Raw genomic sequence first — 12,041 nt, forward strand, 5'->3', positions numbered from 1 at the left:
TGCCAACATTTTTCATACTGTGGAAATATAATGTAAACAGACGTTATGGATTAAACTAATTTTATTTTGTGTATTAAATGTATTTTAGAAAGCTGTTTTGTTTTTTGATATGTATTAATCAATTTAAAACCATATATGTATTGCCAGAGGTTTTGTTAAGAATTATACAAAAGAAGGAGAGAGAGGGAGAGAGACAGAGGGAGAGAAAGAAAGAGAGATGGAGGGAGAGAGAGAGAGAGAGAGAGAGAGAGAGAGAGAGAGAGAGAGAGAGAGAGAGAGAGAGAGAGAGAGAGAGAGAGAGAGAGAGAGAGAGAGAATGAGAATTAAAGATTTCGAATATCAGCATGAAACAAGTCTTCTACAGCAAAATGTCATACATGTACATTTAAATACCCCATATTGTCTACAACCCCCAACGTCAATTCAAAAATCCTAAATCTGCCCATAGATTTTATTACCTAAAGCTAGTACCGAGCCTCGGGTACATCTCGTCTATTTTACATCAAACTGCACAAAACATTTAGAGCAGGTGAATTAAAAACACATGAAAAGCAATTCACATGCTATTTCCACGAACTACTGTCAGTGTTTCTGCCAGAAAGAAATTTTTGGGTATGGCGCTATGAAATTGAATGCAACCAGTCAACAGGGGGTATTGTGGGGCCTCCCCTAGAATGAAAATGGATCAAGTTTATGGTTAGGGTTAAGAAAATCATACAGTAATGACAGAGTAATTAATTTTGTGAAAACGTTAACTTTAAGAAAAGAAAATTTGGGTATGGCGCCATACCCGTTTTACCCTCTGGCAGAAACCCTGACTGTCTGCACACACTATAGCTGGCACAAACACAATGAACCAGACTACATGTATGTAACAGATTTTAACAAGTTTGTTCAACTGTTTGGGGTAATTCTGACATAAAAGAAGAAACCCGTTACATTTTCCATTAGCAAGAAGGGATCTTTTATATACATTTTCTTTCAGAAAGAACAGCACATGCCTTTAATTGATATAGTACAGGCATGGGGCACTCCCACCGACAGGGATCGGTCTTAGATCGACTGTAGAAGCATGCAGTATTACTGATATACCCAAATACCAGTAAGTTTTGTATTGCACCGGTATACTTCAGGACTTTCCGTGGACAGTAACTAATTTACAGAAATTCCTGAGAAAAAAACTATCAGTGTCATGAAACAAAATACATAATTTTGCAAAATCATATAAAAAGTAAAATAGTAAATGTCAAATGTTAATGATTTGTTGTGTTCCATTAACAAATCTTTAAAAAAGCCCACGTAATTTCCCAAAGTATCTAGAATCTCAAAACATTACCACTAATAGATTACAAGTTTGTTGTTGTTTGCTACAAACGTGCTGAATTGGACATTTGCAGGGCAAATTGTGAAAACTAATAAAAACTGGCATTTCATTTCAACTTATTGTTATCCTTATATCCAATTAAGGTTCAAGCATGCTGTCCTGGGAACACACCTCAGCTATATGGGTTGTCTGTCCAGGACAGTAGGTTAGTTGTGCTTTAATTTTGGCAAAAGATTTTCCAGTTTGGCCAAAAAAAATTGTGAAAGTTTTTTAATCTTGGTTTTAATATCATGCTTTCAACCAGTTTTGTTTAATTAATTGATCCGCCTTGCGATGTAAATAAGCACCATTTGCATGTCTGTGTGACCAGTCTACTATTAAATAGCTGCTTGTCAGTCGTAAAGCTAGAAATACATGTACATGATAAATTTGCACAAAATTACGAATAATTCTTATAAAGACAAATTAACAGCACAACTTATTTAGTTAAAACTACACATAATTCATAAATCGGTTTTTAACATCTGCTTCATTTAATGACATTCCATTTGACGTAATGACATCATTTTCTGAAGTGTTTAGTTTAAAATCCTTCACTATGCTACGCAAATTTATGCACTTTGTAAGAGTTATACATCGAAAAATTTATTAGAAAAAATGATAAACAGATTTTTTATAATTACAAAGGCAGGAGCTTGTACAGAGTTTGGGTTATGACAGTCGAACCCGGCCTCCCCTTGATCAAGCAAATGTTCTCTTTTTTAAATACTTTTCTGGGGAAGCCATGTGTTTAACCCCTAATATATTTCGCTAGTTACAGTTTAGCCCCCACCTTCTTCTAAAATGTATACACAAGCACCTGGACACACCATATTTAGTTAAAATACACATAAATCAGCTTCTAGCATCCTTTTCGTGACCTGTTTTACATAATGACGTCATTTTTTTAGGTTTATCGAAGAATAACATTAAGTTTTTCTTCCATGTCATCCAATCAGAATTGAGGAAATCATATAAACGCGGAAATTTTGTAATTATATATATAGTCTTAGAGAGGAAACCCAGTACATTTTCTCATTAGTAGCACATACCACGGCCTTTGCTATACTACTCATAGTGCACCGACTTGTAGCCCAATGGGCCCACCGACAGGGATTGATCCTAGACCAACCACGCATCAGACAAGTGTTTTACCACTGGGCTACGTCGGCCCGCCCTAGGCATCAGGGCCAGTTAAATATTACATAACGCTTGCAGAGGTGGGTAGGTGGTTGTACTGAACAGTGATACGTAAAACACTTTTTTTAATTACTAAAATATTTTGCTAGGTTTCTTTTTAACCTATTAACACACTAATGATGATTATAAATATAGTTAAAATATGTGTGCTAGTAAACTTAGCTAGCTTAAAACGTATGTCCCAAACATCCGATTGTCACTCTGTATAGGCAGTGATGGTTTGGATGGACCTGTTCTCAGTTAAGTAATTTGTTCCACCATAAGTGGTTAGCCAAGGTATACCTGCTCTTCTAGAGCTAGATGAACATCTGGACAGCTGTAATCACGCTCTCAGTCTCTACTCTAATACAACAATATCCCTATGTTTGACATTAAATACCATATGATAATTTTCGAGTTCGCAATAACAAATATTTCACATATTAATCACTAATACACTGTTGTGTCTAAACAAGAACATGAAATAAATTCAGTAATCCAAATAATAATTAACTGGAATTGACATTCATAGGTTTATGGAGTTTGTTTATTCTTGAAGCTAAATTGACATTAAGATGATTTAATTAACTCAGCTTGAACTAACTTGAACAATAATAAATTATAGCAAACTGAAAATGTAAAGGGACCTGATTACCCGGTACCTGGATCATCAACTGAAATAAAAGTAGTTATATAAAAGTTACTGGCTACTGGTATAATTAAAATGGTGATAATACTATAATAGAATACATTCATTTAAACTTTGCCATTTTTATTATTCTTCAAGTTCAACTGAAATGATAATTACAGAATACATCTGATTCATTCATCATTTATGTTTACCGGCCTCGGTGGCGTCGTGGTTAGCCATCGGTCTACAGGCTAGTAGGTACTGGGTTCAGATCCCAGTCGAGGCATTAATCCAGATACCGACTCCAAACCCTGAGTGAGTGCTCTGCAAGGTTCAATGGGTAGGTGTAAACCACTTGCACCGACCAGTGATCCATAACTGGTTCAACAAAGGCCATGGTTTGTGCTATCCTGCCTGTGGGAAGCGCAAATAAAAGATCCCTTGCTGCCTGTCATAAAAGAGTAGCCTATGTGGCAACAGCGGGTTTCCTCTCAAAATCTGTGTGGTCCTTAACCATATGTCTGACGCCATATAACCGTAAATAAAATGTGTTGAGTGCGTCGTTAAATAAAACATTTCTTTCTTTCTTTCTGTTGTTTATTGCATTTAAATTATAAAGTTGAATGGATCCATAGAGGTGGTTCGATCCTGCGATGCAAGCACCTCAAGCGAACACTCAACCAACTGAGCTAAATATACTGCCCCCTATGTTATGAGAAGCATTATTTCGAGGCCATGTTTATTACACTACTGCTTTGTTGTTGAAGCTGGGAGACAACAGCTGAAAGCCATCAGTGAAATATTAGCATCTTTGATCTAGTGTCTAGCCCTGCATGCACTGGTCTTACAAGTTCAACTCAAAATCAATACCACCAGGGAAAGTCCATTTACAACAAGAGATACCCTGCATATCCAACTGACTCAACAATAGACTGTCCTAGTGAAATGAGAAAAATGAACTGTTCCAAGGCTGGTCAAATAGCCTCATCCATGACAAAATAATGCACTCTAAAACAGGTTCAAATGAACTATAATATTAGGGCAATGCTCCCATTGTAAAATACACATGCACTTTTGGCTACAGCTGAAGGCCATAAGTATAGACCCACTGCTCTATCTGTGTCTGGTGTGTGTGTATGTGCTGTATGTGTGCATTTGTGTGTGTGTGTGTGTGTGTGTGTGTGTGTGTGTGACGGCCATAGCCAAGGGGGGAGGGGGCAAGGGGGCTGTTGCCATTCTCAAAACAAATCAGATAAAAATAACTACTGTAACTTCAATAAAATCTCCAGTAATTCATTAGCCCCCCCCCCCCCCCCGCCAAATAATCCTAGCTACTGCCATGTGTGTGTGTGTGTGTGTCTGTGTGTGTTTGTGTGCGAGTGTCTGTATGTTTGTGTGTGAGTGTGTTTGTGTGTGAGTGTGTATGTGTATGTGTGTGTGTGAGTGTATATATACTCGTAGTATGTGTGTGTGTCTGTATATGTGTTGTATGTGTGTGTGTGCATGTGTATGTGCATGCGTGCGTGAGTATTTTCACAAGTGTTCACTCACTTTAATTAAGCCAATGTATTTCTTTTTTTTATTTGTTGGTAAAGTTAAGACAAGTTATTTATTATCAGACAGAGAGAGAGATACATGTAGTATTACCATAGTAAATACAAAGTTAAATTTTGTTTTGTTCAACGATACCACGAGCTCATTGATTTATTTATCATCGGCTATTGGATGTCAAACATTTGGTAATTTTGACTTATCGTCTTATAGAGAAGAAGCCTAGCTGCTATACCATCCCACAGACAGGGTAGCACATACCACAGCCTTTGATATACATGTACCAGTTACGGTGCACTGACTGGAACGAGAAATAGCTCAATGGGCCCACTGACGGGGATCGATATATTTAATACAGGGCGCCCTCCATCTCAGTCAGCTCCCCCAACATCTACTTGCTTTCGCCATGCCTGATTATATCAAACTTAAGAAACATACAAGAGTGTGTAGGCCTACGTGGTCTGTGTGAAAGAATAATCAAGGTTGTATTTATAAATACTGGTATTTTGGGATTTTTGCTAATACATACACTCTTCGGAAATTAAGAAATATGCACAAAAATGTATACATTCCCAAGATGCAATAAGCTTTGCAAACATTGTTAGTGTAGAAGCAGGAGGCGGCATTAAATATGACCATAAAATGAAAAAGAAACTAAAACAGCCATACTTAATACTGATATTAAAAATAATAGAACTTATATGCCTACCACTTACTGTGATTTTCTGGTTTAAACTTTTGATACAAACAACCCAACACAGAACGTTGCCATCTTCATTATGTCAAGGGAATATGGATTCAAAACTGACATATAACGATGTATATAATAAATATATATGAACATAAAATAATACTAAAAGGTGTATGCCTTCCAAGCACCCACCTACAATGTACATACAACTTATTGTGGATTTATGAGATACAGGTACAAATTAATTACCAAATGTTTGACATCTAATAGCCAATGATTAATAATAAATGTGCTCTAGTGGTGTCATTAAATAAAGACAAACTGCAACTGAATGAAGATTTCAGTGTGTTCTGTAAACTAATGCTCATCCTAGGTTTTTATATAACACAGTGTCATGGAAGGAAATGTTTTATTTAACAATGCACTCAACACATTTTATTTACGGTTATATGGCATCAATCATATGGTTATAAGGACCACACAGATATTGAGAGACGAAACCAGCTGTCGCCACTTTATGGGCTATTCTTTTTCCATTAGCAGCAAGGGATCTTTTATATGCACCATCCCACAGGTAGGATAGTACATACATACCATGCCCTTTTGTTACACCAGTTGTGGTGCACTAGCTAGAGCGAGAAATAGCCCAATGGGCCCACCGATCCCAGACCGACCACACGTCAAGCGAACGCTTTACCACTGAGCTACATCCTGCCCCCTCAGTATTATGAAAACAAGACATGGAATTAGCCCATAACAGCTAGTCTAAAATGGAAGCAAATAGGATCATGGGTTATACAGTTGAATCCAGTTGAAGTGTTTGACCTAATCATTCGGTCAGATATTTCCATATTGATCATCAGTTAGAAAGTTCAATTAGATACTGGCTATGTATTACATGTAAGTGTATGTACAGGTATTCATGTAAGTGTGTTGAAATAAATAAATAAATGACAAATTCTTAATAGTTGCTGAAGTGATTAGTCAATTACATCACCCATTGGATCAATTAAAACGGGTATTGCAGATGTGTTCAAAATAAAGCTTTATGCCAAGGCCCATATGTGCACTAATTGTTTGATTGGCGAGTGAGTGAGTAAAAGTTTTACACGTGCGTATATACCACGAAGGTTTCACGCACGCCTGTCACGGGCTTAATCTCTGACTTTCGCCAGTGACTAAGTCCAGGCCATGAGGGGGGAGGGGTACGTTTGAGGTGGGCGGAATTTGGAATAAAAATTTTAGTGGTCGGTCAAAGACCTAAAATCCTAACGACATTCTACACTTCTACACATGTCCGGACTAAGAATTTAAAACCAAACGTTTTTGACTGCTCGGCCTAAAAGGTTTTAAGGTGATTTGAGCAATTGATCGGGCACCAAAGTAAAGTGCGTTGGACTACTTATAAAAAAAATAAACATAAGAATTTTGAGCCGCGGCCGAACATTTTTAAAGTCCAACTAAGCCCCAAAAAAGAAACAGGAGGTTGGTGTCTACTTTGGCGAGCCTGAAGATTCCCGGAGTAGAGGCAGGAGATGTTGGCGTCGTAGCAAAGTACGCAGACCGCCCGGATCATCTTGTGGATGTTCTTGTTGTCCAACTTGGCCGGAAGTATGACATGATCTATCCATCTAACATTTAACACTAGCTTTCCGTTTCATTACTACAAATAGCCACTTAATAAACAACATGACAAGTGTAGTACGTAAACAAAGGATTGCATGGCACTTGTTGCGATTCCCCCCGATTCGTCTATAGTTCGTTCCGCCTAAATAATTAATCCGAAGGTTGTAATAACCAATGGTACAAGCGCAGCAATTGTTAGTCCTGTTAGGTGGTTTTCCATTTGATATTTGATGGATCACCATTTCGAGGGAAATATAGCTAATAACACTGACGGGACCGATAATTTAGTTCGAGCGAAGCCTTATAGTCGACCCTGGACGTGTTCGACCCATCATCAGCTGATATAAGGGCTTACCGAACAAAAAACTCTGGACTTTGTTTTTGGTTCGAGCATTGCAGTGTGTTCGATCCTTCTGAGTTTGACGCAACGAGATTCTATTGTATTATGAATTGTTATGGTTGAAGGTAGGGTGTTCAGTAATAATTACGTAACAAATACGTAACAAATGTGTAACTTTTATTCATAAATTAAATGCTGTCAGAAGTAACAACTGAATACTCCCGGAAGTATAGAGGGGGCAATTTTCTGCAATCATGAAAAAACAGACAGAATCATGGAATTAATTTGGTAACTGAAACTGAATTCCTGATTTTTACAGATTTAATTTTTTAATATTATTTCTTTTTTACATACAATTGTTTTGTTTTTTTCTTATTTTCTGGTACTGTTTATTTTGATGTTGTCTTAATTTCTTTCTTCTTTCTTTTTCATTCTTTGGTCATTGGTAAACATGATGCATTCATCTAACAACATAATTTACATTCAATCGTTACACTTTGGTTGTATTCGTTATAATAAGAAATTCACAAAATTTGTTGCAAAAACTAAAATTATCGCTTGACACGATGAAAAACGGAATTTGTCAAAATGAGAAATAGTAAATGATCCCCTCTAGAAGTGGTCAGACTAAGCCTTGAGCTAAAGCTGATGAGAAATGGCACAGATGGCCATGCATAAGAGACAAGCACCTGTCAGAGTTGGCTACAAGGACTGGGATATGGAGGTGGACAACAAAGGAAGTTGAAAAATGGTAGCTGGCAGATCAGAAGAAATAAGATGGTATTACAAGCACAGGAAGGGAAAATGGCCATGGGAATAAAAGAAGAAAAAAGTGAAATCTATAATTACAGTATCAATGCACACTAATGTCACATATTACTACTGCTGCTAGTGTTGCGAAAGGTTGGAATTTCATCATAAATCATCAGTTATTCATCAGTTACATGTATAATCAATTTGCACCAATTGATCAACTTTCAATTACAAAATCAGTTAAGAATTATGTGAACATACATGTAGCAAGGATTAGAATTATAAGGATCATGTATCTACTGTGTGTTCACTGCGATATAAATGGCTTATTTTAACTTTAATAACCATTTCATATAATTTTTTCTGTATGTACTAATGCAAGAAATAAAGAAAGAAATGTTTTATTTAATGACACACTCAATACATTTTATTTACGATTATATGGCGTCAGACATATGGTTAAGGACCACACAGATATTGAGAGAGAAAACCCGCTGTCGCCACTTCATGAGCTACTCTTTTCGAGTAGCAGCAAGGAATCTTTTATATGCACCATCCCACAGACAAGGTAGTACATACCACAGCCTTTGATATACCAGTTGTGGTGTACTGGCTGAAACGAGAAATAGCCCAATGGGCCCACTGATGGGATCGATCCCACACCGACTGCACATTGAGTGAGCGCTTTACCACTGGGCTACGTCACGCCCTGTATGTACTTTTGAAAACAATATTCAACACCAACATACATGAAGGGACATGACTTTCATCATCTAGACCGGCCTCGGTGGCGTTGTGGTAGGCCATCGGTCTACAAGCTGGTAGGTACTGGGTTCGGATCCCAGTCGAGGCATGGGATTTTAATCCAGATACCGACTCCAAACCCTGAGTGAGTGCTCCGCAAGGCTCAATGGGTAGGTGTAAACCACTTGCACCGACCAGTGATCCATAACTGGTTCAAGAAAGGCCATGGTTTGTGCTATCCTGCCTGTGGGAAGCGCAAATAAAAGATCCCTTGCTGCTAATCGGAAGAGTAGCCCATGTAGTGGCGACAGCGGGTTTCCTCTCAAAATCTGTGTGGTCCGTAACCATATCTCTGATGCCATATAACCGTAAATAAAATGTGTTGAGTGCATCGTTAAATAAAACATTTCTTTCTTTCTTTCTTTCATCATCTAAGTTGGAGGCACAATTACACGTAACATTTCCCACACAATCGATTATAGATTGTTATAATCGATCATCACATTAGTATACATGTAACTCAACCAATCAATCTTCGATTATAATCGATCATTGAACATCACTAGCTGCAGGTTCAAAGGCCATAACTCTGTGAAAAATGAGTGTATTGCCATGAAAGTCACATTTTATCTGTATCATATGATAAAGCTACATGTATACACAAAATATCAACTCAGTATCTTGAGGCATTGCAAAAAGAGCCTAGAAAACAATTTTCATATTTCCTAAGTTCAAGGGCCATAACTCTGTCACAAATGGGTAAATGCATATTCAACGACATATAATGCACATTATTACTTAATATCAAGAAGTATATTATTATATTTAATTAATAAAATGGTTAAATGTGACGGCTATTATATATAATGGGCGCAGCCATTCCAGTGAATACGCCTTCTGGCAAGCTGGTGGTTACGTAATACGTACTTAATGCGTAACATCAGGAATGAGTGTTAGAACTAGAGAAAAAAAATCCACCTGATTTTTGTGGGATGATAAAATAGGCATGCATTGCAATGTTCTGTAATAATATACATCCCAGTAAGCCAGCAATAATTAGATATTATTTTTCAATACAAAAATAAACCACCATTGTCAAAGTGGCTATACACAACAAGTCGAAATAATTATACCATGTTTTGTCCATGCATTAACCTACATACTGAAATGATACACAGAGTGTTTTCTTAATTAATTGGTCTATTGGTCTGTTAGTTGTCTCTACCTGTGATTCCTGGTTGGCAGGTGTGTATTTGATAGGTAACCAGATGAGCCAATTAATTACCATTGTCTCGACACAAAAATACATACCGGTATTGTGTAATATTACCTGTCACCCCTAAAATGGTAATAGACATGGTTTCTTGCTGTATATAGGTCTGTATATAGGTCTGTAAAACTATTGATCAAGTAGACTTTCCCATTTAAAATCACAGAACTGACCAATTACATAGTCCCAAGGAAAAGAAAATTATCACTTGGGTATCATGGGTTGTCGATTTTGCTCCAAACGTAGCATACTAATAGGCCTAATAGTGTACCTTTTTCCTTTGGATTATTTAACAGAGAAAAATACTATAACCCCATTTTGTTCCGTTAATGCAACTTGAAATATATTTAGATAAATAGTTTATTATATTATCACGTCATTTATGTTGTTTTACAAGTCAGGTTGATCAAAGAGAAGCGCCTTGTTGAAAATTATTGCTTTTGTTTACACTGTACATACAGGAGTTGGTCACTTCACCCCAAGCTAGAGTACTGGACATCTCGAAAAGAAAAGAAAATGACTGCCCGCAGGATTAATCATGTTTTTTTTATTTAACTCTAAAATTACATGTTTTTCATTTGTTAAAGTGTCAGTATGTGTTGGTGGTCCGGTTATGCATCTTTCCAAGGCTCATGTTTGAGTTTACTCTCACTTTAATGAATATGTTACGGGTATGATTTAATTATAATTATGTGAAATGTTTTTGCAATGTGGTTTGATGATCCTGTATGCATCTGTATGCAAGATATGGTCCAGAGAAGGATTTACTGTTACATGTATGTGCAGTAGACCGTGAATAGTAAGTCACAGTGATCTAGTAATAGTATGTGACATACACCACCATCCAAGTTTGTCCTACATGTGAGGTTTAATGGTCCTGTATGCAAGGTATGGTCGACAAGAAAGACAAGAAAAAGTGAACAAATGGATGTACAGACGGATGGACAACGCCATACCATAATACGACCCATCATAGATGGGCGTACAGGGTTTCCGACAGAATTTTTTTTTATGGGGGGAGGGGGTGGGGAGGGGGATCGGACTGGCGGAGGGGGCAAAGCGTGGTGTCCATGAAACCAACTTTCATCCACCTATTGGCTGTTGTTCCCAAGCCAAAAACATGCAAAACAGGTAGATAATTAACATTTGCTAATTAACATATTCTCTCTACCTAGCATTTTCTTAGAAAATGTTATGCTAAGAGCTAAAAATTACCTTAAAAAACCACTGCTCTGCAGATTGATGGGTGGGATATCCCCCCCCCACCCATGTCAAAATCATTTTATCCCCACCCCCCGTCCCCCCTCTGTATGAAACCCTGGCGTATAAAAAGGCTGCACATTCTTGGCACCATGCACATATCACGTTATACTTATTTAATTTTTGGAGAATATGCTGCCCCATTATTGCAATACATGTTGTTTTTCATATATATATATATACGCATGGAAAAAGCAAATCTCTTCCAAGAAACTATTTTGGTCATGGCTAATTATTTGGCTGTCATGCACATAATTACATAAATGTACTGTATCATATTAGCCTCTAAGTATATTCATTATACACCTACTTAATACTAATACTCACCCGTTTTATGAGACTGTACTTTCTGTTTGTCATTTTCAAATATCTGGATGGATTCTCCAATAAACAGGATCTTGTTGGCTACCCGTTGAGGGATGTATGAAGGAAGAAGATCCGCTTTAACACAGAACTGGCACGATGACTCACTGGGCGTTTCCAGACATGATAGGTTCATTAGACGCTGCAACAAAATTACATAACTGTATCATACTGACATACATATAGTATTACAATGTGACAGAATCTAGCTCAAACAGTTCAGTGCTCGTCTGAGGTCATTGGATCGAATCCTTTTGTGGACCCTGTTTA

General features: G+C 37.3%; 1 protein-coding gene across 1 annotated transcript in view; it reads right to left on the reverse strand.

Annotated features, from left to right (window-relative positions):
• Positions 1-12,041, reverse strand: part of LOC121383293 (gamma-tubulin complex component 4-like) — a 60,906-nt gene that overhangs the window by 24,099 nt on the left and 24,766 nt on the right. Inside the window, exon 7 of the mRNA XM_041513222.1 lies at positions 11,736-11,913. Coding sequence (XP_041369156.1) covers positions 11,736-11,913 — 178 coding nt within the window. The remainder of the gene's footprint in view (positions 1-11,735; positions 11,914-12,041) is intronic.

Source organism: Gigantopelta aegis, chromosome 2 (genome assembly GCF_016097555.1).
Source record: "Gigantopelta aegis isolate Gae_Host chromosome 2, Gae_host_genome, whole genome shotgun sequence".
NCBI classification, from domain to species: Eukaryota; Metazoa; Mollusca; class Gastropoda; order Neomphalida; family Peltospiridae; genus Gigantopelta; species Gigantopelta aegis.